We start from the raw sequence: 26,920 nt of genomic DNA, 5'->3' as shown, positions 1-26,920 counted from the left end.
GTTCACTTTTAGAAAAAGGTTTCTCTCCAGAAAAAGAACACTGTAAAATTTAAAAACAATATCTTCTGTATTACCAAAACTCTGATCAGAACTGTTAAGATACAGGTGAACCTCTACTGTTTTGGCAGTCAGAATGCGAATATGCCATAAGATGAAGCTAACTTTATGGCAAGGCAATGCCTTAACCTATCTTTACAACAAAAGCACTGTTTAATTACAATACAAATTTTCAAACAAAGTATTACTTAAAAAGAAAATAAACATGCATACATATTTTGTCTCCTATAAAGCCAAAAATAATTATATTTCTGCCACACCAATATCATATGCTATAAATAAACAAATAATAAATCACAAATGTATTCAATATTGATCTGCAATGGTAGGACACAGCAGGTTGCAGAAGAGATTGCTTTGGGTGGAATTAGTAATAGCCACAACACAAAGCAAGAATACTACAGCTTTTCCATTGGTGTAGTATGTTTACATTCTTTAACCATCAAAAAACGTAAAACTGCAAGTCAAACTACCTATTGACTTGATGAAAGCAAAGAATGGCATTTTCTGCATTAAGAAAGTGTCAAAAATATTTAATCTTTTCATTCTGATTTAATAGGCTGTGTACTGTAATTGCCAAGCCATTTAAAGTTTATTTATGAAACTATTATAACATTTTGTTCTTCTCAGTACCATTGGTCAAGATAGGTATTCTACTGACTAGCAGATAAACCACAGGTATAAGAAACACAGGTAAGCTGATTGGGCTGTCTCTTAATTACAATTAAGTTATGTACTTTAAACAACACATTCTTGTTTATGATGGATCCAGTGAGTGGCAATGAGTTTCATTTTATTCTGTACACATGACAATGTTACTACTACCACTACTCTTATCCTATCAGAAAGTTCAAAGTTAATACTTACAAAAAACAGATACATCTGTGTGGTTATGTGTATTTATATATACATATTGCATGGTGTTGTGATGTAGGATTTTACATATAACTTGATAAATGTTTTGTATGTCTTTATTTATAATTTAGTGGTACCTTGGTGAGAGGCATTCTTGTTTATCCCCCCCATGTTTACGACTTTTCTTTGTAATTTTACGACAGGATTTGGGGGATGTGTCTTAAACCAGTTTGATGAGCATTTCTTTGCTAAAGTCTTTTCTCCCATCCCCCACATAAAGCCAGGTTAGTGTAATATATGGTCTTGGGGGGCAGGAGATAAGATGTTCTATTTCACCCATTGGTCTGAGGTATGGCTGTTTGGAATTGGCTAGTCTCAGAGGCCTTTAAGTACCATGATGTCCTATTGGTTCTAGGAATTGGAGAGAACATCTATAAATGTACTTGCTCAACCACATTCTCTCTCTCTGACTGACTGACATATGATGAAGAAGCATCTCTCTGACTGACCCACATATGAAGAAGCATCTCTCTTGCTAACCTGTGATGATGAAGACAACACAATGAAGAGCACAGCTCAGCAGCCATATTGAACAGACATGTGGCTGAAAGCTGAGCACCAACGATGCCTTAACTAGAGACATTTTAAGTAACTGCAAGTCTGTGTGCCACCTGAATTACACATCACCATTTTATCAGGTTGTATGGTTGCCAATATTCAAATGTACTTTGCATTTTGTTATTATTTATGAATATTATCAGTAATACATTATTTTATGTGTAACTTAACTCCTGCTTGTCTTTTTACTACATCTAATTGCCTGAGGTTATAGATATAGAAGGGAAGGTGGGGATAAGTTATATACAGTGGTAAGTCTGTGAGATTAGGTATTCTAAGGCTACATATTAATAATACAATAGGGACAGTAGATCAATATATATTACTCTACCAAGATAAAACAATTGGCGTAGTCGGCAGGATTTTGGGGTAACCAAGTTTTGCACCCTGTTTGCAAATACTGTTTTGATGTATGTGTTTGTTTATGTATGTGAATTTTAGGGCACCCAGTGTACAAATGCGGTGGAAGTAAAACATTGTTTGGTTGCTGAATGGAATATAACCAACAAAGTGTAGAGACTTCATGTGTGTCACAAGGACACCCGCATGTTTGTTAGTACTGGTGGTAGTGAGTCCCTAATTAAAGTGCTAGGGAGTGGTGAAAGATGCATGCGTCATTCATACGGCATTTAAGTGGTTAAAGTGCTAGGGAGTGATGGGACATGCATTCGTCATTCATATGGTACTTATTGTTTAGAATCTTTGTGTATGTATGTGTATGTTTGCTTACAGGGGCAAAAGTAGGCCAACCCATAACGAATTTGGCAAATTGTATTAGAGAAATTGTAGACTTAGAAATGCCTAAGTTCATTTTAAAGTCAGCCATCTTCCAGTGGAGTGGCAGAGGAAGCAGGCTAAAGCTAGGAAACCTGTAGTTCAGGTAGAGAAAGCAGAAGCTGAGCTGAGTGTGCCACAAAATGGAAGGGGGCTGGAAGGATTAAAAGCAAGAAAACAGAGATCAGGTTTAAAGAAGACAGCTGCTGTTATAAGAGGTTTACTAGCTTGTATTATTGGTAATAAGGAAGATCATGATAAGGAAGAAAATAGCAAAGTGAATGAAAGTGAAAGTTGTGGAATGTTGAGTGAGAGTTTTGAAAGATGTAACAGTTGGTGTGATAATTGTGAAGTGTTAGCATGTAGAACACCCACTGCTAAAGTAGAAAGCAGTGAAAGAAGTGGAAAAAGAAATGTAAACCACCCATGGTGAAAGTTAGGGCAACAGTAACCAGATCGGACTGTAACCCTAAAACATGGGTGGGTGACTTACATGAGACAGATGTGTGCTCAGATAATGAGTGGGAATGTGAGTGTGAGGAAAAGGAGAGAGATGAAAGGAAGGAAAAACAGCAAGGGTGTTTTCTTCCTTTATTCTCCACTGCACCACAATCTCCAAGTAATTCTGAGGTCTGTCCAGTATTTAAAGAGCATGCTACACTGATAGATATTTCACCACTGTTAGGAAAGGTAACCAGTGCTGCACTGAAATTTGATTTAGGACAAAGAGATCAGATAGAAGGCAGAGGAGCTGGTGAGTGTGAATGGCAATTGTTGACTAGAGGGCATGAACTGGATATTGGCATATTGATACTGAGTAAAGAAAGTGTGGAATTAAAACAAAGAACAATGGAAATGAAAGGAATTCAAGTGCTTGTGTGTGAAAGGTCTGAATGTGCTAGTGCAAGAATGGCTGAGTTGGAAAGAAAGTGCACCAGTTTAGGAGTTGGTTTGAATGAAACAGGACAAGCCAAAGAACAAAGGATGGGGATGGTGCAGCAGGAAGTTTTACAAGCTCAGCAGGAAGCCAGGAATGCACAGGGGTGTGAGGTCCTAACAGCTGTGCTAGGGCCAGCAGTAATTAAAAGCACACACACTTAGGTTCAGTAATTGAAACCTGACTGACCAGTTGTTCAAAAGACAGCCTATGACTCTCCATGCAATAAAATGGAGAAAAGTGAGCTGGTCTTTAGTAAAGAACACAGGTCAGTTTTAGCAGAAATGCTGGATTTAGAACTTGGGTTCTGGAGAGGCTTCAGTCCACACTTTCAGGTAGCAGTTACCATACAATAAAAAAGGACACACAGGCAATGAAAAAAATAGAAGGGTAGTGCAGGAAGACAGGAAAGGAAAATAGTTATTTCTGTTTCAATTTTCTGGCCTTTTGCAATAGTGCTACTTCTATTGTAAGGTTTTTATGGACTTTGGTTTGGTGCAGGTAATAAATAGTGAAGGCAATTAGCAGAGTAAAATCCATGCAGGAGATCGGGTTACCATTGGCACATTGGAGTGGCGTGGCACTAGTGCCAAGCTGTTCCAATGAATGCCTGGAAGCAAAGTTTGAGTTTTGGCACCAGGTCGACAGCCAAGAAAATGAGATGGACAGAAACTGCTTTGTCACCTTCCATTTTGCAGACCTGCCTACATAGCAGAATGAAGAAAAGACAACAAGCAAAGACAAAGACAAAGACATGAAGAAGAACTGAAGAGACAGCAAGAAAAAGACACTTACTGGGGTTTAAGTGAGTAACAAGTCCACAAGTCATGCAATAATAGGACTAGTCACAATAGCTATAGTTTAAAAGGAAAGGTTTGTTCATTACTGCAGCAAATTTATATTCCAAGGGGTGGAAACTGAACAAACCAGTTAGGAATGCCAAAATAAGGGGATTCATTTTGGGCTCATAAAGTATACATTCTGGGTATTAATTAATTAAGTGGGATAATTAATATAATTAATAATATTAAGGAAAATGTATACTAAGAAAATTGGTGAACTTTTCAGGAAAGCAGGTGCAGCTGATACATTTGCAAGACATATGGGCTCCGATGTTTAGGTATAGTCTAATTGGGAAAATATGGAAGCCCTGCTGAGATTGTCGGCTATGGTGCAGGCACAGGACCAGTGGGCCAATTCTGAACCGAGGTGTTTAGCACAATGAGTATGCATATGGTGAGCAAACAACTCTAGGGGTGGCCTACGGGGGGAATGATGAGAGTTGCATAGCTTTGATGTCTCATGGTGGTGATGCCAGCCTATACTGGTAAAGGCTGATGGCAGTCAAGAGTTGCACCATGGGTAGGAAAGCACAAGAGGCAACTAAGTCAACCCCAAATGTGTGCAGAGGGCCACAAATGTTGGTTTGTGAACAGTTTATGCAGTGGCACATGTGCTGTCACTTGGGCAGAAGTGGTTGTACTGGCACCTGTGGCATGTTACCTTTCAAATTTTGATGTTAATTGTACAGCTGCATATGCTTAAACAGATAGTTTGGGACAGGGGTCTAATTAGCAGTTAGACAGAGAACAAGTACAGATTAAAAATTCACACAATAGACTCAATTGTAGTGGGCTAGTTTAGTGGAAGGTGTGGACTTGTCTCATTTTGAACCACCAGATCTGATGACATATGGAGACTGCAGAAAGAGTTGACGCAAGCTGGAGCAGATACAAGTCATCGGGAGCCTTCCAAGTTCTTCAGATTGTCTTTGAAATAAAGAAGATATGTAATGGACAAATGATCACGGACAACTTTTAACACTGGGAGAGCAAATACTGCAAATCAATGCACAAGTTATGCATCAGACTCTTGAAACAATTTAAAGACATTGTGTATAAAGACACTGTACAAAACATTCATCGGGGTGGAGTGTTGTGATGTAGGATTTTACATATAACTTGATAAATGTTTTGTATGTCTTTATTTATAATTTAGTGGTACCTTGGTGAGAGGTATTCTTGTTTATCCCCCATGTTTACGACTTTCTTTGTAATTTTACGACAGGATTTGGGGATGTGTCTTAAACCAGTTTGATGAGCATTTCTTTGCTAAAGTCTTTTCTCCCATCCCCCACATAAAGCCAGGTTAGTGTAATATATGGTCTTGGGGGGCAGGAGATAAGATGTTCTATTTCACCCATTGGTCTGAGGTATGGCTGTTTGGAATTGGCTAGTCTCAGAGGCCTTTAAGTACCATGATGTCCTATTGGTTCTAGGAATTGGAGAGAACATCTATAAATGTACTTGCTCAACCACATTCTCTCTCTCTGACTGACTGACATATGATGAAGAAGCATCTCTCTGACTGACCCACATATGAAGAAGCATCTCTCTTGCTAACCTGTGATGATGAAGACAACACAATGAAGAGCACAGCTCAGCAGCCATATTGAACAGACATGTGGCTGAAAGCTGAGCACCAACGATGCCTTAACTAGAGACATTTTAAGTAATTGCAAGTCTGTGTGCCACCTGAATTACACATCACCATTTTATCAGGTTGTATGGTTGCCAATATTCAAATGTACTTTGCATTTTGTTATTATTTATGAATATTATCAGTAATACATTATTTTATGTGTAACTTAACTCCTGCTTGTCTTTTTACTACATCTAATTGCCTGAGGTTATAGATATAGAAGGGAAGGTGGGGATAAGTTATATACAGTGGTAAGTCTGTGAGATTAGGTATTCTAAGGCTACATATTAATAATACAATAGGGGACAGTAGAGCAATATACATATTACTCTACCAAGATAAAACACATGGTTAGATTGTACTTTGTTGTATTTGTTTTTCAACTGAATGTTGCTTGCTTGTTGTATAGAATCAAGTACAAAATCCATGATTTAAAAAAATGTAAAATGTAACAGGCAAAAGACTTCTGGAAAGAAGATTAAGAGAACACCCACTGTCTAATGGAATTTTACTATTAAGGTTGAAAGCAATAAACATTATTTATAAAAAAAATAATAATCATATGGTCAAAGACTCGCCTCATGCCCCAATGCTTTAGCAAAAAAAAAATGCATGCCTCTGCACATTGACAGCATACAACTGGATGACGTGACATGTAGATTATACAAATAATGTGAGCTTTTTTATGAACATTTTTGTCTATCAGAAAGTTTGTTATCTATGTTCTCTTTTTTGTTTCCTCGACAATCACTACAAAGTACATTGAGTAAGAAATATATTAAAATATGTCATTTTTGAGTTTAGAACTCCTTTATGAGTGCACAGACAATGTCACATTCAACATACAAAGCTCAGGTTTCAAGCAATGCCCAAAACCACTATTTTTGCTATAGACAAAAAAAAAAAAAGTTCACCAGCAATTTGTTCTATATTTTATCATCAATGACAAGGCATGCTAGACTATAAAATTCCAAAAAGGGTAAAAATGGATTAATCCATTATAAAAAGTCCACCATAGACTAAAACCAATATGTAGGGTAATCTCAAATAAAAAGTACATTTCCATATACATACATTTCCCGTTTGTCCGTTGTTGTTACCAGTTCCAGAGGTGGAACTACTACCCCACTCATTTACTCCACAGTCAGAAAAGTGTTGGGAGCCAGCTTTAGACTGAGAACCACTATGCATCACAGTAAGCAATGAATTCACTGATTCATCAGTGGAAGGGATTCCTGCAAACAGAAAAAACATCAAATTTTGTAGGTAGACGTAGCTGTTTTACAATGATCACAAAACTAGCTGTAACTGCTAAAAAAAACAGTTCATCACACAACTACGAGTGTTTCAACTTGGACTTAAAAATTGATACATGACTTATCCTCCTAAAAAGAAATATTTATACATCTCAAGTTCCAAGCCAACATGAATTTGAAAAACAGTTACTCAAATTTTGAGAGAAAACTTTCATTTCACAGTAAGTCCACTTTTATACAAATTAATTACTCAAGCAAAGGTTTCCCAACATAAGGCAGTATGAATAATTAAGCAGACACCTCCAAAAATAATATTTAGGAGGAAATAATCATTGTTATTTGTATGAAAATCAGAATTATGTATCTACCACATATCATAGTGAAACAAAAAACTACATAAAGACATTTCCAGTTGAAGAGGACACACCGTTTGATCAAAGGTTACTGACTGCGGAAACTTGAATAGGGGACCGCTCTTTGATCGAATGTTACTAAATCACGTTATGCTGTCACTTAGTTTCATGTGGAGAACCATCCCACATCGATCAAAGTCATTGTTTTACCCTACTGTTTCTGAATATGTCAGTTTTTGACTTGCATGCCAAAAATGTGCTGTTTAGGTTGACTGGACACTGTGTGAATGGTTTAGATGTATGTGCTGTTTCCTGCCATGTTCCCATAGCTGCTAGAAAAGGCAAAGACCTCAGAACTTGAAGAAGCTCGTATGAAAATGTATGAATGTATATACAGTAATTAAGTTTATTCCAGACTAGCAAAATACCCTCGCTTCGCAGCGGAGTAGTGTGTTAAAGAAGTTATGAAAAAGAAAAGGAAACATTTTAAACATAATGTAACATGATTGTCAATGTAATTGTTTTGTGACTGTTATGAGTGTTGCTGTCATCAAGGATTTGATTATCATTATTTCATTAAATCAGGCTCATATTTGGAGGATGTGTTATGTTCAAGTTATATTCTGTGTTTGTCAGCTCGTCTTCCTCTTTATGTGAGACATCACACACTGCATGCACGGGTTTACCTTTCCCAGTCCTGCAAACTTTAGCGAAGTGGTTCAATTTAACACATTTTTTGCACTGTCTTCCTTTAGCTGGACATTGACTTTTTCCACCGTGTGCTTTGTTTCCGCAGTACCTGCACTTATGAATATGCTTGTATATGCCACCTACATGAGAAGTTGGAGAATTAGTGATGAGTCAGTCAGTGAGGGCTTAGCCTTTTATTAGTATAGATGTGAAATGCGCAAAAAAAACCCCACAAATAAATAAAAACACACTCAACTTCTGTGGGGCAACTTCAACAGAAGATCTGTGAACTGCAGCACAAAAACCCCTACTGGTAAACAGAAATTGTTTGAAGGACTGGCATGAAAAGTAATTTTGAAAGTAAAGGTTTGGATGAGATCATAATTATAGGTTCATAGTTACAAATTGTTTACTTGTTTCTTTAAAGTGATATATAAAGTGTGTGTGTTTGTGTGTGTGTGTATATATATATAAGGCCTGGGAAAGTTAACATGCTAATTTTTCCAATTAATGCAAACTGTTTAATGAATTAAAAAAATACTGTCGTACCCAGGGCCAGCAACGAGGCAATTGTGTCAGGCAGTGCTTTGGTCAGAACAGCATCTTCATGTAACTTTTGTTTTTTACATTACGAAACAATAATATAAAAAAGTTAAGTGTGAACCTAAAGAATTACATACACATCCAATACCATATTTATATACTACCTTTAAATATTTTTAGAAATAAAATTTTCTTTAAGAGTATCAAATTACACATTTCACAACGCTTTGCCACAGTTCAGTACATGGTTCTGGCATTCACTTCCTTGATTTATATATACTGATATAGGTGAAGGGGAGTGGGAGGAAAGGGGGTTTTATGGTAGTCCTGCAGCAACACTAAAGAAAAGTAGTTAAGGTAAAAATTATGTTCCGTCTTTTTTTCTTGTCATGTTTCTCTAAGAAGACTGAATCAACTATCTATACTAATAAAAGGCAAAGCCCTTACTGACTCACTGACTGACTCACTCACTCATCACTAATTCTCCTACTTCCCATGTAGGTGGCAGGCTGAAATTTGGCAGGCTCATTCCTTACAACTTACTTTGTTGGGCAGGTTTCATTTCTAAATTCTACATTTAATGTTCATAACAGGAACCTATTTTTTCTCCATATACTGTAATAGACTGCAGCGCGATGGCCGTGGGAGGCGGAGTTGTATGTGGCGTCATCACGCCTCCCACGTAATCACGTGAACTGACTGTGAAGGCAGTACATAGAAAACAAGGAGGAGCTGCAAAGAGCACTGAAGAAAACATGCATTATACAATTGAGAAGGCAGCGAAACAATAAGAAGCGAGTGAGTGACGCATACAAGCATATTCATAAGTGCAGCTACTGTGGAAACAAAGCACGGTGTAAACCGTAAGTTTGAATTAAGTTTATAGACAGGCTGCTGCTGGCGTTTGTCATGCACAGTGATGCACACAAGCATATTCATAAGTGCAGCTACTTCTGAAACAAAGCACGGTGTAAACCGTAAGTTTGAATTAAGTTCATAGACAGGCTGCTGCTGGCGTTTGTCATGCCCACTACTAATATGATATTTGTGGGATACAAGTTTAATGAGAGGGGCGCAGGGGTATAAGCGAGTTTTGATCACTTTGTAACTAAGTTAAAATTGCTTATACAAATTCCGAGAGACTGTGTTTGTGAGGGGGATTGACGCCATCATCTCCCCTCCCATTCACCTCATTTCATTCACTTCATTTCGCTCTGAGCTGAGCTCCGCAGCTAAAGCGGTCTTGCAGAAGCAACTTTGTGACGCTGCCACCAAATACTCACAGAAAAATCCAAAAATTAATACACACGCTGTCCCTAGGGTTTCTCCACACTCTGAACCCTCCAGGCACTACTGAGCATAATCCAATTTTGAGGGCTGGGACACCACTAATATTACTGAAAACCTTACAGCCACCAAGACTTTGTAACAGCATGAGACTTCAGGTCACGTGTCTGCAAAAGAACCTAATTGAGGCAACTATTTTTACTGGCAGTTGCTCAGGGTAAAGAGTTTGTATTCCTCGCATCCCCGTTATACTCTCTGATCTCAAATTTCAATTCATCCATCCATCCATCCATCCATTCTCTTCCGCTTATCCGAGGTCAGGTCGCGGGGCAGCAGCTTAAGCAGAGAGACCCAGACTTCCCTCTCCCGGCCACTTCTTCCAGCTCTTCGGGAGAATCCCAAAGGCGTTCCCAGGCCAGCCGGGAGACATAGTCCCTCCAGCGTGTCCTGGGTCTTCCCCGGGGCCTCCTCCCGGTTGGGCGTGCCGGAACCCCTCACCAGGGAGGCGTCCAGGAGGCATCCTGATCAGATGCCCGAGCCACCTCATCTGACTCCTCTCGATGCGGAGGAGCAGCGGCTCTACTCTGAGCCCCTCCCGGATGACTGAGCTTCTCACCCTATCTTTAAGGGAAAGCCCAGACACCCTGCGGAGGAAACTCATTTCAGCCGCTTGTATTCGCAATCTCATTCTTTCGGTCACTACCCATAGCTCATGACCATTGGTGAGGGTAGGAAGGTAGATCGACTGGTAAATTGAGAGCTTTGCCTTACGGCTCAGCTCCTTTTTCACCACGACAGACCGATGCAGAGCCCGCATCACTGCGGATGCCGCACCGATCCGCCTGTCGATCTCACGCTCCATTCTTCCCTCACTTTCGTGAACAAGACCCGAGATACTTGAACTCCTCCACTTGGGGCAGGATCTCTCCCCCAACCCTGAGAGGGCACTCCACCCTTTTCCGGCTGAGGACCATGCTCTCGGTTGGAGGTGCTGATTCTCATCCCAGCCGCTTCACACTCAGCTGCGAACCGATCCAGAGAGCTGAAGATCACGGCCTGATGAAGCAAACAGGACAACATCATCTGCAAAAGCAGTGACCCAATCCTGAGTCCACCAAACGGACCCCTTCAACACCCTGGCTGCGCCTAGAAATTCTGTCCATAAAGTTATGAACAGAATGGTGACAAAGGGCAGCCCTGGCGGAGTCCAACTCTCACTGGAAGCGGGCTCGACTTACTGCGGCAATGCGGACCAAGCTCTGACACGGTTGTACAGAGACCGAACAGCTCTTATCAGGGGTCCGGTACCCCATACTCCCGAGCACCCCCACAGGATTCCCGAGGGACACGGTCGAATGCCTTTTCCAAGTCCACAAAACACATGTAGACCGGTCGGGCAAACTCCCATGCACCCTCCAGGACTCTGCTAAGGGTGAAGAGCTGGTCCACTGTTCAGCGACCAGGGCGAAAACCACACTGTTCCTCCTGAATCCGAGGTTCGACTATCCGGCGGACCCTCCTCTCCAGAACCCCCGAATAGACTTTTCCAGGGAGGCTGAGGAGTGTGATCCCTCTATAGTTGGAACACACCCTCCGGTCCCCCTTTTTAAAGAGGGGACCACCACCCGGTCTGCCAATCCAGAGGCACTGTCCCGATGTCCATGCGATGTTGCAGAGGCGTGTCAACCAAGACAGTCCTACAACATCCAGAGCCTTAAGGAACTCGGGCGATCTCATCCACCCGGGGCCCTGCCACCAAGGAGTTTTGACCACCTCGGTGACTTCAGTCCCAGAGATGGGAGAGCCCACCTCAGAGTCCCCAGGCTCTGCTTCCTCGTGGAAGGCATGTTAGTGGGATTGAGGAGGTCTTGAAGTACTCCTCCCACCGACCCTAGCGTCAGTGAGGTCAGCAGCGCACCATCCCCACTATATACGGTGTTGACACTGCACTGCTTCCCCTCCTGAGGCGCGGACGGTGGACCAGAATCTCCTCGAAGCCGTCCGAAAGTCGTTCTCCATGGCCTCTCCAAACTCCTCCCATGCCCGAGTTTTGCCTCAGCAACAACCGAAGCCGCGTTCGCTTGGCCTGCGGTACCTATCAGCTGCCTCCAGAGACCCACAGGACAAAAAGTCCTATAGGACTCCTTCTTCAGCTTGACGGCATCCCTCACGCGGTGTCCACCAGCGGGTTGGGGATTGCCGCCACGACAGGCACCGACCACCTTGCGGCCACAGCTCCGGTCAGCCGCCTCAACAATAGAGGCACGGAACATGGCCCATTCGGACTCAATGTCCCCACCTCCCTCGGGGCGTGGTTGAAGTTCTGCGGAGGTGGGAGTTGAAGCTACTTCTGACAGGAGACTCTGCCAGCCGTTCCCAGCAGACCCTCACAACACGTTTGGGCCTACCAGGTCTGACCGGCATCTTCCCCCACCATCGAAGCCAACTCACCACCAGGTGGTGATCAGTTGACAGCTCCGCCCCTCTCTTCACCCGAGTGTCCAAGACATATGGCCGCAAGTCCGACGACACGACCACAAAGTCGATCATCGACCTGAGGCCTAGGGTGTCCTGGTGCCAAGTGCACATATGAACACCCTTATGCTTGAACATGGTGTTCGTTATGGACAATCCGTGACGAGCACAGAAGTCCAATAACAAAACACCGCTCGGGTTCAGATCGGGGGGGCCATTCCTCCCAATCCGCCCTTCCAGGTCTCACTGTCATTGCCCACGTGAGCATTGAAGTCTCCCAGCAAAACGAGGGAATCCCCAGAAGGTATGCAATTCCACGTGGGACGTGGAATTTCAATTCAAATGCCTCCAATTTCCAGTAAGGCTCTGCTTCGCGATGACAATTAATAAGTCTCAGGGACAGACCCTAAAAAAAGTTACATTGACAATAATGTTATGTTATTTTTAAAATGTTTCCTTTTCTTAGCACAAGCACAGCTGAGAAGCTTCGATGCATGTGCTCCATAACGTTAAAAAATAACGCATTTAATCACACTTTGCATTCCAAGCAAAGGGGAACTTTTGTCAATGCATGATTTCCTGGTACATCGATTACATTGATGCACACATCAGAGCTACAAAAATGTAAGAGTCTGAAGAAAGCGCGTTGCTAAGACTGATCAGAGGCAAATTTCATTTCAAAAGTCTACCCGACAGAAGCCTTGATAAATGCGTGGTTCTGTGCAAACTGTGCAAAAAGGAGTTTGCAGACCACCGAAGCGCTTCAACCTTACGATACCATCTAAATACAAAACATGTTACAGTTAGCACAGAAACTGTGTATGCTGTTAGCACTAGCAGTGCAAGTTCGAGTACCAACAAATGGTGTCGGCAGCCCAAACCTGATGAAATGACTGGCTTCAGGACCAAAATTAGTAAGTCAACATCGGTCAAACATACAAATTCTCTCGCAAAATGGATTGCTTTGGACTGTAGACCACTAACAGTGGTGGAAGATAGGGGGTTAGAAAATGTGCTACAATTAGCGTCAGGTGATCCAACTTTCTAACTACCGTGCCGAGAGACTATTTCAAATAAAATTCAACAGCTTTATGACACTGAAAAGCAAGCAAATTTAGATGCATTACAGAAATCAGACTTTGTGGCTCTTACTGGGGATCATTGGACTTCCGTGACCGTTAGTAATTTTACTTACATCTAATTACAAAATGTATAATGATCACACTGTTTTAGCCTAATGTACAAAATAATTTTGGCTAAGGTTACTCAGAGTTTAAAGGTGAACATGGTCAAATTACCTTTTATGTTTCTGCCTTATTTTTTTAAGAAGAAAAACTGCACTATATGTTGAAATTTTTGTTATTATTTAAAGACAATATCATTCTGAAAATGTACTTAAAGTACTTAAAATACCACTTTATTTTTAAGTCTGCCCAATTTTAGCCAGGAATGATATTTTTGTTTCTGTTTTGAATTGAAATGCAGTTTAAAAGCATTTTTTTTCCCCAGAAATTAAAAGAGCTTGAGTTTACTATACTCATGTCCATGTCTATTATTTGATTCTGTTGTCCACTAAAACCCTTTTAAATTAAAAAGAAAAAAACATTTGCGATTTGGGGCAAATTTTCTTGTGTGATTACATACGATTAATCAAGATTAATTATTGTACAGCCTCTAATTAATTAGATTAATTTTTAATATATGTGTGTATATATATATATATATATATATATATATATATATATATATATATATATATATATACATACTGCTCAAAAAATTAAAGGAACACTTTTTTAATCAGAGTATAGCATAAAGTCAATGAAACTTATGGGATATTAATCTGGTCAGTTAAGTAGCAGAGGGGGTTGTTAATCAGTTTCAACTGCTAAGGTGTTAATGAAATTAACAACAGATGCACTAGAGGGGCAACAATGAGATGACCCCAAAACAGGAATGGTTTAACAGGTGGAGGCCACTGACATTTTTCCCTTCTCATCTTTTCTGACTGTTTCTTCACTAGTTTTGCATTTTGCTACAGTCAGTGTCACTACAGGTAGCATGAGGCGATACCTGAACCCTACAGAGGTTACACTCCAACTTCTCCAGGATGGCACATCAATACATGTCATTCCCAGAAGGTTTACTGTGTCTCCCTGCACAGTCTCAAGGGCATGGAGGAGATTCTAGGAGACAAGCAGTTACTCTAGGAGAGCTGGAGAAGGCCATAGAAGGTCCATAACCCATCAGCAGGACCAGTATCTGCTCCTTTGGGCAAGGAGGAACAGGATGAGCACTGCCAGAGCCCTACAAAATGACCTCCAGCAGGCCACTGGTGTGAATGTCTCTGACCAAACAACCAGAAAGACTTCATGAGGGTGACCCAAGGGCCCCATGTCCTCACTGCCCAGCAGCATGCAGCTCGATTGGCAATCGCCATAGAATACCAGAATTGGCAGATGCACCACTGGTGCCCTGTGCTTTTTACAGATGAGAGCAGGTTCACCCTGAGCACGTGACAGAAGTGAAAGGGTCTGGAGAAGCCATGGAGAACATTATGCTGCCTGTAACATCATTCAGCATGAGCAGTTTGGTGGTGGGTTAATGATTGTCTGGGAGGCATATCCATGGAGGGTCACACAGACCGCTACAGGCTTGACAAAGGCACCTTGGCTGCCATTAGGTATTAGGATGAAATCCTTGGACCCAATGTCAGACCCTATGCTGGTACAGTGGCTCCTGGTGCACGACAATTCCTGGCCTCATGTGGTGAGAGTATGCAGGCAGTTCCTGGAGGATGAAGGAATTGATACCATTGACTGGCCACCACACTTTCCTGACCTAAATCCAATAGAACACCTCTGGGACATTATGTTTTGGTCCATCCAATGTCACCAGGTTGCACCTCAGACTGTCCAGGAGCTGCCCTGGTCCAGATCTGGGAGGAGATCCCCCACAACACCATCTGTCATCTCATAGAAGCATGCACCGATGTTGTCAGGCATGTATACAAGAACACAGGGGCCATACAAAGTGCTGCGTACAATTTTGAGTTGCTGCAATTAAATTTTGGCAAAATGGGCTAGCCTGCCACATAATTTTTTCACTCTGATTTTTGAGGCGTCTTTGAATTCAGGGCTCTGTAGGTTGATCGTTTTCATTTCCATCAAACGATGTGGTATCCTTTCGTTCCTAACACATTACCCAGTCTATATCAGTATAGATATCCAGGAGGATTTCTTTTTCTCATTGAGATCTGATGTGTTTTCAAAGTGTTCCTTTAATTTTTTTGAGCAGTTTATATATGTAGATTTGTATATATATATATATATATATATATATGTATATATTTGTATATGTGTTGTAATGGACAGCCGGGTCCCATGCCCAGTCGGGACAACCCTGCTGTATATGGACCGGGAGAGCAGCCATGGACTTCTCAGTACCTCCCCCGGGACACTTGGTGGCTGCCTCTCTGGTTGATGATGCCTCAGTTTCCAGCAGGGTTTCATGGGAAATGGAGCTCTCCCCAACCCTGTGGGGACCCAGGATGGCCGCCAGGGAACGAGACAGAGATAATTAAGCCCAGCTGGTTTAATCATCAGGCCCACATGGGAGTGCAATTGGGAACAGGTGAACAAGCAACAGGAGCACTCCCGGGAGGGCCATAAAGGAGCCAGCAACCACCACTCTGAGCCAGAATCGGGAGGAAGAGGACGAGGTTGCCGGAGAGGAGTGGTGGTGCCAGCGGAAGGATTGCTGTTTGTAAAGTAAGGTGCTTTGGGACTGTATTATACCTGTGGGGTTCACGGGGAAGACGTGCCCCACAGGGGAAGAGTGTTTGAACTGTTTAAGTGTTTAGGACTGTGTTGGGCCTGTGGGACACGCGGGAAGACGTGCGCCCACGGGTGAAGAGAAAAAATAAAAGATTTCTATTCAATTTACACGTGCCTCAGTGTGAATCTGTGCCAGGTCAGGCGCTTTATATAGCGCCTTATTCACAGTGTGTATATATATATATATATATATATATATATATATATATATATATATATATATATATATATATATATATATATATATATATATATATATATATATAGTGTGTGTGTATAATATATATGCCAGCAACACTCATGACAATGACAAAACAATTACATTGTCAATTATGTTACGTTATTATTAAAATGTTTCCTTTTCTTTTTCATAACTTCTTTAACACACTACTTCTCCGCTGCGAAGCGCGGGTATTTTGCTAGTCTATACTAATAAAAGGCAAAGCCCTCACTGACTGAATCACTGACTGACTGACTCATCACTAATTCTCCAACTTCCTGTGTAGGGAGAAGGCTGAAATTTGGCAGGCTTATTTCTTACAGCTTACTTACTTACTTACTTTCATTTCGAAATTCTACACGTAACGGCCATAACGGTCGACAACATCCGCCATGTTGAACTTTCTTATTTATGGCCCCATCTTCACGAAATTTGGTAGCCGGCTTCCCTGGGGTAACTGAAACCAATGTACGTACTTATTTTGGTGGTATGACGCCGGTGTCGGCTGCCATATTGAACTTTCCAACGGTTTTTGTTACTTATGGGTCCATCTTCAAGAAATTTGGTATGCGGGTTTCCCAATGCTAACTGAATCCTACTTACGTACATATATTTGTCCATTGCCTGCAGCTCGGTCACCGCTTGAGGCGGCGTTGGGTCCCCCATCCCAACGCCTCCCACGTTGTTGGCTGGCTGCCTGCCTATATAAGGCCGTCCGTCGCTCCGGTCTCTACATTCCCTTCCTTGCTTCGCCACGGGATTCACGTCTCCCTGCTGATAACTACTGCATTTTTATTTAATCCACAGCTTCTCTGCAGTTTTATTGTTTGTTTATTATGATTATAGTTATTGTGTAGGTATATTAGACTTCCTTTACATTGTTCAGGCATTTCCTTTATCATTGCAACCATACCCCTATTAACATGTCTATCGAGGTGATCACCATTGATCAAAGAACTGTCACTTACTGAGTGGTTTCCACTCCCAGAGATGGCACCTGCCTTTTCCATTCTCTTTGTTACATATTGCACGGCCATATCAGGCTCACTCTTAATATCTGGAGGAACATTGTGTCTTATTTATTGAATGACTGGGACAGGTTCAAGGTGTGGACTGATGACGGTACAGGAGATAATTATACTACACAGGAGCATTATAAGAGTGGAATGCTTAAGCCCTTCACCCATGGTTCTGCATGTGAGTTGATGGCTGCCGCTGAATTGTTCGGTTGTCGCTTTCAAGTGTACCGAAATCTATATAATAAAAGCCCAGCGCGGTGTCCGCGTTCCTTTTGGCTGTATAGCCACCCCATAGAAAAGCCCTAGTCCGTCTTCTCTCAGAATTCCTGCTTACCCCCCTCCGTTCTTTCCCCTTTACTTTTATTTTTCCTGTTCCCGAAAATCTTTTCAAAACAAAAGTAAAGAAATAGACAGAGCATCACATTAATGTCTTCTCCCCTCTGCCTATTAAATAATCAATAAAATGAAATAAAAAAATCACGAAAGAAACAGAAACCACAACCTACCCTTACAGCGTCCACCGCGCTTCTGGTGTTACAGCCAAATACGTGGTGTATGCAGGTTATGAGGTGTGATGCTAATTAACGCCCGTACTACAACAGATTATATTGTTCATATACTATTAACTATTTAAAGGGATCTACTCTTTTGGGGAAGTTCATAAAAAAAAAAAAAAAAATTAAATTATAAACAACATGTGCACTTGAGTATTTCGAGCCCCGTGTCTGAGTCGGATGGTTCCCCAGGTCACCAATTCATGTGTTTCACTATGCCCACTATGCCTTTCCGTCTTCAGCTACCCATGTGCACTTGTACGGAGGAGACCTTACGGAACAATGCTGAAATGAAACACAACTAAACCTGCTGCTGCGAGAGAGGACACATTACAGTGTGATCACAAACCAAAGAGGCAAAGGCGTGACAGTCGCTCGCAAGAAGCGGACACTCAGCATTCACACACATTAGCTCAACGACGCGTCTCTGTCGCACAACGAAAGGCAACTGAAATCCCTACAGAGAGAGAAGACAGATTACGCCATGATTGCGAAAGAAAGAGGCAAAAGCATGCCAATGAGACACCAGACGATTGAAGGACGATTGAGTCCTTCAACTGTGGTCATCCAACGAGCAGCGTAGCGCACGCGCCAAGTGATGTTTATGAATGTTTAAACTCCCAAAAGCTGGATGTGAAGTTATCGATGAAACTGGTTGTATGCTTACAACGCTTGACAGATGCCAAATGTCACTCCAACACAAGTCCTGCAAATACTGTCGTAATTGAAACAAACCATTAAACTCAATCCAAGCTGTGAAATTTGAAACAAGATTACTTTTCACATGGCCAACTGTATGTTGCATGCTCAAGAGTAAGCTCAGCACACAGCTTGGTCATATTACAACCGGAGGGCTAAAATGACAATGTGGTATACAAAGAGATCCTTAACAAATAATTATTGGTATATTTTCCCTCAGTTTAAAAAGGTTTAATTTTCTTCTTAATAAAATTTTTAAGACAGTACTTCGCCGCTGTGAAGCACGAGTATTTTGCTAGTATCACATATGTGTAAAATATATTTTCTTTGAGTGGCACTAATACCAAAATAAGTCTCTAGTACCTCTGTATTTAACTCACCGGTCTGCAAAGTAGCTTAAATTGCTTACTGCCCTAAGAAAGGGTGGCACACGAAAAACCAAAACGTCACTGACCAGCTGGCTGAAGCTATTATACAGGCAGGTGCTGTCGCGACGTTGGGAGTCTGAGATGGTTCAGTTTTTCGTGCGCCACCCTGTATAATGACATAAGTCTACGAAACAGAAGTGCAATGATTATCACTACCCATTATTCCAGTTTGCAGTATCTTTGTTAATTTACGCAAAGAACACAACATAACCACCCAAGTAATGCATGGTGTCAGTTTTTAAGCAAGATAGCTGCTACAGAGAACATTTTTAACGTGCCAGAAGCAAAGGTGTAGGTGACATCGAAAAATCACAAGACACACCACAATTATACCAACCACAAAAGTATTAAATCTATACACTTGCTAAACTGTCCAAATAGGCAGGACAATCAGAGACGCTGGCACAAAAAAAAAAACAACTTTGTGAAGGTTGGCGTTTGCAGTAATGCCACTTAGTAAGCATTTTGGATGCATTTTCCCCAACTGATTTAATCCTTTTGCCCACTCATACAGTCGATCCTATATGACACCCCGGGGTAACTCTTATTGTGTATCAGATGAAAGACACTTTTTTAGAGAGTAACTATAAAGTCATTGATGGTGATGAACAATTGATTGATTGATTGAAATGGCATTTTGCAGAGTTTTAACACAAGTTTTAATGTATGCCCGTCTAAGAGATGCTTATTTCAATTAGACTTTCGCAGTGCATTCTAAGTCTACAATTGTTTTGATTGTTTAATTTTACTTTGGCATGTCTGTGTCTGATATGCCATACCAATTTGAGAATTAATACAATGGCCTTGTTTTCTTATTTCTTTCTTTTCAACTTGTCTTTTAGGAAGGCATTCAAATTCAGGTTGTACTTGCTCAAGTAGTACTTTGTTAAAAGGTCAGGTGTCAGGTCATTGTTTAGGTTTAAGCTATGCCATTTAATTTTTAAAAATTCCTTTGTTTTGAATCTACATTAATTTTCCAATTCAGTGTATATTTACTTCATGATTTATGTATATATTTTATGACTGCATGCTTTAATGGTAGAGGAGATTAATCATGATTTATTCTATACAGTTAAGTGACTAATTTGTTAATTTGTTTAAATTATTCCCAGCCCTTGTATGTATGTATGTATATTTATTTTTTTTCCCCCCACTGAAGTCAGAGAGATTATTTTGGAGAGTAAATATAAAGAAAGGACATAATGTTCTCAAAAAGGGGGACACCTTGTGCAAAACAGTATAACTTTGAAGTTCTACAAGATATACAATCCAATCTAGACAGAATGATAGCTGAAAGATTGGGACAGAAAAGAAAATTGATTTCAGGATTGTGCATCATAACATGTATTGGTTTGTACTGTAATATCTAGTTTTTTGTAGAGAAATTTCTAAAATGCCTAATTTTGGGGGGTTTTATTTAGTTGATATTGGTGTGAAACATGTTTTTATTCATTATAAAGACTTTCTTTTAAAAATTTTAAGTGTCATACTCAGCATGCTTCTGTCATTTGAAACTCCTTTACTACATAAGCAGAGTCGATAGCCATTTATTTTTGGATATGTAATTTAATCACAATAATGGCAAAAATTCATTAGGGCATAAGAGGTTAAAAAGCAAACAAATAAAGAGGTTAAGAAAAAAAAAAGCCCACTAGTAAAATGATGCGAATTCTGTACCACTCATTATACACAGCGAGCACACACATTACAACTGTTAAACATTATTTAAAAATTAGAGTAAACATTTCTCTCACTAAAAACAGAACACAGTTGTAAGTCAACTGTACTTTATTAATTTTATTCAGCAGTTTTATAATGCTGCACGTGACATGCCATTTGAGTAAAGCATTTTTGAAATCGACATTAGGTTACAAGAAAAATAACATTACAACTAAACATGGCAGCATGATGTAAAGGCAGTATTAAGTACTAAAATCTTGGGTAACTAAAAGTTGTGACATGCATAAATACAATCAGTACTTACTTTCCACATGTGCGAAAGCACAAAAGGGTCCCCTTGGACAGTAGCCAGTTTGACGCATATCATTGCACTTTGTTGATTTGTAAATCTGTAAAATAAATAAAATATATTCAGCTATTTAATTAAGGAAAGTCTACTAATCTGTGTGTACATTACATATACAAAACAGAAACTAAGAATCTGTCATAAGTCCTTTAGGTGTCTGAATAGCACAGCCTGTTCAAATCTTAATAGAAATAGTCCTCATTACCTCAGGATGAAATTGCTGTTCAGTTCGGGAGTGGCAATACTGGCAGTTGTCCCCACTGTCACACTTAGAAGGCTCACCCCATTCATCTCCATGTTTCACACTAGGACATGGAGTTGATCTAGAAGCATGAAGGAATTGAAAAAAAATCACTAAGGTAGCACTGAACTAAGCCCCAATGTCTAGGCACATATCTAAAATTATCCTGTTTTCATAGACTAAACAACTTAAATATCAATGAAAGTTTTTTTTCTATCAACTCAAATTAATTAATAAAACGCTAAACATAACAATAGTTATGGGTTTGCCCTCTGCTTGCTTCGCTTGCCAAATTATGACTAAAATGTTATTTAAAAAAAAAAAAAAAATTATAAAAATCGTAGTCGCCTCACCTACCGCACACACAACTGAAAGTTCGCTCGTCAAAAAAATCGTTCTCGCCTCACCTACCACTTGATTGGTTGGTTGGATGGTTCTCACTCCTTTGACATTTACATTTTAGGTTTTTATATCACTCCTATAACATGTCAATCCTTTGAATGGGACCAACATCATCAACAGTTAAAAATTTTTTTTGCAAAGTAACCAATAAATGCATGTGAGGTAAACTCCATTTTTGAAATTCTCTGAACTAAACCTCAAAGCCTTACAATATTTACATACTTGCGACATATAACCTATGGCCATATATTCAATCTCTATTCGTCATTTCGTTATTTCTCCGAGTAATAATTTATCTTTGTTTGTGTTTATTTGATCTTTACTTTCTTTTTTTGACACTTTCTTTTTTTTTCTGCTTTCATATTCTGTATCTTGACTTTTTTTTTTCTTGAGTCTTTTGAATTCCACTGTTTTCATTATCTCTAACCTGCTCTGCATGTGTTTGGCTCCCTTGTTTTTAAACCTCTTTATGATGTTTTACTTTTTTTGTACTCTGTCTTTTAATTTAAGACCTCGCTTTGTCCTGTTTTTTTTTTCCAATGACACCTGGTCCATGGCGATTATTTTCCCTTTTTGAGTAATAATTTCTGTTCGTTTGCACTACTGTGATCTTTACTTTCTTTTTTTTGATACTTTCTAATTTTCCTGCTTTCATATTCTTTAACTTTCTCTGCATTTGTATTGTGCCAACTTTTTTTTTGGAGCCTTTCGAATTCCACTGCTTTCATAATTTCTAACCTGCTCTGCATGTGTATAGCGCCAACGTTTTTGAACGTCTTTATGAAGTTCTTTGTCTTTTACTCTTTGTCTTTTAATTCTGAGCCCACCTAGACATGCTTTTTTTTTCAATCCCACTTGTTCCGGGTTAATTATTACTTTTCCTTATTTTCTGAATTTACACCTAGATTATTCTTTTTTGCATTTTTTTTCCTTCCAACGCTTTTGAGTCCGTTTTCTTCGCACTGCTCTTTCTTCTTCGCTTAGTCGTTGACGTTTCATCTATAACGTATTGTCCTTATATGCTTTATATGCGCTGAGAGCTCAGGATCTGTGTGTGCTCAAAGCCTTTAAACAACTGAGTGTTTTGCTGCCCGTGGTCTTATTTGATATTGGCTGTAATTAGGGTGTGTCTTGCAAGAATATCATGTTCTACGTCTTCGCGAGGCAGTCCTGGGTCAATCTCTTGACACAAAGTCTCATGTTTAAGGTCCCTGTGTGACGCTCCATGGCCAATCTCTTTCGTCTTGTGGGTCTTTTAAGTGTTTTCTGTAATCTTCACATGAAGATCACGTCTCGTCTCCCTAGTCTTTCTCTCCCAGGATTTTTTTTATAATAGATATCTAACATCTCATTTTCATTTTGCACTGTTACCTGTGTTTATATATAAAAAAAATACAAAAAAATCTTTTTTCAAGTAAAATATTGTATTTTTTTTTTTTTTTAATACAGGTATTGTCAAGCTTGGGTCACAGAGACAGCACTCAAGATAGGAGATGCAACATGGGCAATCGTTCTGCTTTAGCTCCCATCTTTGGGTAAGACGACCACCACTGGCTCGGTCTCAACTCAGTAGCAGATAAGAAGAGTGCGAGGAAGAACAAGTTAAAGTCTATTGTTAAACGTTCTAAGCATCGTGAGATAAGCACGTTATGCGGTAAGCATAATCCTGCAGAGGACTACAAATTACTTTGCCCTTGATTAACTCTTTACCAGAAACAGCAGAGCAGCTATAGACCTAGCCTAACCCCACTACTGGTACAGATGGCGAATCGGCGACAACCCCAGTCACAACAGTAGATGCATTTTCCCCATATTCGTTATAATGTAATATTTTTTATGGTCCCATGAATTTTGTTACAATGGGATTCCACCTGTATTTACAAAACACAGCAGTTTCCTTCTGGTCCATGCCCTAAATGGATGCAATTTCACAAAAATTTCGGAAGCCATTATCATCTGGGATACTATATATACACATTCATTTGTACAGATTTGTGCAGCTATGACAATAAAGATACTCTACCTGTATTTAAATTTTCTAGGATTTCGTCTTCTATCCCGGCTATTGTGATAATGAGGACAGGCATATCCCTGGCGACACAGGCGTGGCGGTTTTGTGCACTGTTCAGTTTTATAGTTTGCCAAGACAAAGTTTGTATCTGAATAGAGGAAAAAAAAAAAAAAAACTAAATTTAAATATTGACATACACAGAATCTATTTGTATAAAGCAATATTTTCTCATTATATTAAATAAATTTGTCATTAACAGAGACTGCAAGATTTTTCAAAATGTCTGACGGGCAAGGTGGCAGCTATTTAAAAACATATAGAGTAATTTTATCCATTCCAAACATACTGGCAAAAAAAATCTATTAGTCAAGTTAACTAGACACAAAACAAGGGAATAAACATTTTTTAAAATACCAGGCATAAAATTTGCTCTTTCTGGTTATAAATTTGCTCTTTCTGGTTAAATTCATTAACTGACTAGATTCCATCAAAATAGTTAATCTCTTTCAACCACCCTCATGTCTATAAATGTTGGGAATTCTCTATTTTTAGCATGCACAGCTGCGTGACTGACATCTAATACAAAACTGATTAAAACATTGGTATTAGGTATGGTAACTACAACCTAACAAACATAGGTAACAGCACATTTACCAGGATACAGACTTTCAATAAAAATATACTGTTAAGTGTCAATATGTATTCATAATACTGTGTTTGCTTGAAAATGTACAGATGGAATATGTAAGAGTTAATGAATAAGTCTGTAGTCTTTATATATATATATTGGCATCCTGGCCAAGTCAGGCGTCAGAATAGCACACAAACCTAAGAACAATCTGCGCATGGTCCTCTTTAATGCTAAAAACAAGAAATCGACAGCAGAAACACGAAACGCAGTGTACAGCATTCCATGCAGTTCGTGCTCAGCGGTATACATAGGACAAACTTCAAAAAGAATCTCAACACATGTACAGGAACACCGCAACGCCGTCAGAAGAAAGGACTCACCATCATTGATCTATACACCTACTAAATCAACAGGACATACATTTAACTGGGACAATGTAAAAGTAAAATTCAAGGCCAGTACGAAAAGTGCCAGAGAGCTGGCTGAATCCTGGTTATCAAATGAGAACGCCATCCACAGACACTTGGAAATAAATCCAGCATATGCAAACTTAAGAAGAACACATTTATAATAAACAAGACTTTACACCCAATAAACACGTAATTTTTTGCTATATATTGCCTTTGATTCTTGTAAGTATCAGCATTATCCTCTGACGAAGACCCCTGGCAGGGGTTGAAAGCTCAGGAATATAAAAACTACTTTTGAGATATACAGTGGAACCTCGGTTCACGAACGTCTTGGTACACGTACAACTTGGTTCACGACCAAAAAGTTCGCCAAACTTTTGCCTCGGTTCACGACCACACACTCAGTATACGAACAAGCCAGTTTCCCTTTCAGTTTGTGCGCACCGATGATTTCCGCACGTGTTGCATTGTTCTCGGTCAGACATGCCTGCCTGCTGCTGAGAGAGGGGGAGGGTGGGTGCTGCTGAGAGAGAGAGAGTGCGCGAGCCTGCACGTGCGTGCCTGCCTGCTACTGAGAGAGAGGGGGGAGGGTGTGTGCTGCTGAGAGAGAGGGGGAGGATGCCTGCACGTGCATGCCTGCCTGGCTGGTGCATACACGCCAATTACTGTATTTAAGCAGAGCCCCTCCCTGTTCATTGTTCTCAGTCAGACATGCGTGCTTTACCTGTGATCTCTTTGTGCTCTACAGTATTTCGTGCGCTTTTGCAGTTAACAATGGCTTCTAAGCAAGTGAAGAGTGGTGAGAAGAAAGTTTTGAAGAAAATTGAAATCGAAGAAAGAAATTATTGAAAAGTTTGAGCGTGGCGTTCGTGTTACTGATCTTGCCGCCAAGTACAAGAAGTCAAAATCTATAATTTCGACTATTCTAAAGCAGAAAGAATCTATTAAAGCAGCTGATGCTGCAAAAGGAGTTACAGCGTTAACCAGGCAGAGGCTTCAAGTGCTGGAAGATGTGGAAAAACTGTTTACCAGATTACTCATTTACCAATTTGAGAACCCTTGTGCTTTCAAGCAGCACAATGTAAACGAAGCCAGACTGCCAGTAATGTGGAGGGCAAACACGAAGGGTTGGGTCACAAGGTCTTTGTTTATGGAATGGCTGCATGAGGCTTTCGGTCCCACCAGCTAAACAGCTAAAAACACCAGAAACCGAAGAGATCACAAGAGAGAAAACACCTGAAGGAAAACATCCATCCATCCATCGCGGAGCCGGACTCTCCCTCAAAACTGTAACCTCCTCTCCACCCAGTTCCTCCTAACTTCATGCCAGAACTCGACTCATACAAGGTTAGTTTTCTTGGTGGTTTATGGTTTTTGTATTACGAATTTTTCAAAAGTTAATTTTTCAATTCGTAGCATGAACTGTTGCAATGTCACTTTTCTCTTTTTTCAAATTTTCGTTTTTTTCCCTGTGCTTAAAACTCATTAGAAAAAAGTGTTTACATGGAGTGGTTCGTAGAGTGATTTGTTGCAATGTTACTTTTCTTGGTGGTGTATTAAATTACAGATTTTTCAAATGTTCCTTTTTTTTCCCCTGTGCTTAAAACTCTTTTTTTAAAAAAATTGTTTACCATACTGTACAGTACAGCGATCAGGCTGTAAGGCTAATAGCGTGTTCTCCTGCACTGTGACTTTTTTGGTTGCTTGTGGTTGGTTTTTTAAATTAAAGTTCGGATTTGTTCAAATGCTCCTCTCGGTTCTGAGAGAGAGAGAGAGTGAGAGAGAGAGCCTGCTCGTGCAGCTGAGCAGGGAGCCTGGGTGTTTTGTGTCAGTGTTATTCAATGTTTTTACATTAGTTTACTATTACACTGGGCATTCTATGGTGTAATTAACTATATTTGTGCTTAATCTTTACATATATTTACATATAATTCGTACGGTCTGGAAAGGATTAATTGTATTTACATACAATCCGATGGGGGAAATTGCTTCGGTTCATGACCAGAATTTTGGAACGAATTATGGTCGTGAACCGAGGTTCCAATAGATAGATAGATAGATAGATATATACAATCGACCCTTGACATACGACTGGCCTGACATGTGAACAACTTGAT

General features: G+C 40.1%; 1 protein-coding gene across 5 annotated transcripts in view; it reads right to left on the bottom strand.

The window, feature by feature from the left end:
- The window catches only part of unkl (unk like zinc finger), a 97,095-nt gene that overhangs the window by 16,128 nt on the left and 54,047 nt on the right, over positions 1–26,920 (bottom strand). For all 5 annotated transcript variants that reach the window (XM_039775705.1, XM_039775707.1, XM_039775708.1 and 2 more), the window contains 4 exons: positions 23,775–23,910; positions 21,314–21,431; positions 21,067–21,151; positions 6,797–6,957 (listed from right to left, as the gene is read on the bottom strand). In XM_039775705.1, coding sequence (XP_039631639.1) covers positions 6,797–6,957; positions 21,067–21,151; positions 21,314–21,431; positions 23,775–23,910 — 500 coding nt within the window. The remainder of the gene's footprint in view (positions 1–6,796; positions 6,958–21,066; positions 21,152–21,313; positions 21,432–23,774; positions 23,911–26,920) is intronic.

The sequence above is a fragment of the Polypterus senegalus genome, chromosome 13 (assembly GCF_016835505.1).
Source record: "Polypterus senegalus isolate Bchr_013 chromosome 13, ASM1683550v1, whole genome shotgun sequence".
Classification (NCBI taxonomy): domain Eukaryota; kingdom Metazoa; phylum Chordata; class Cladistia; order Polypteriformes; family Polypteridae; genus Polypterus; species Polypterus senegalus.
This window is presented reverse-complemented; position numbering and strand designations above follow the sequence as displayed.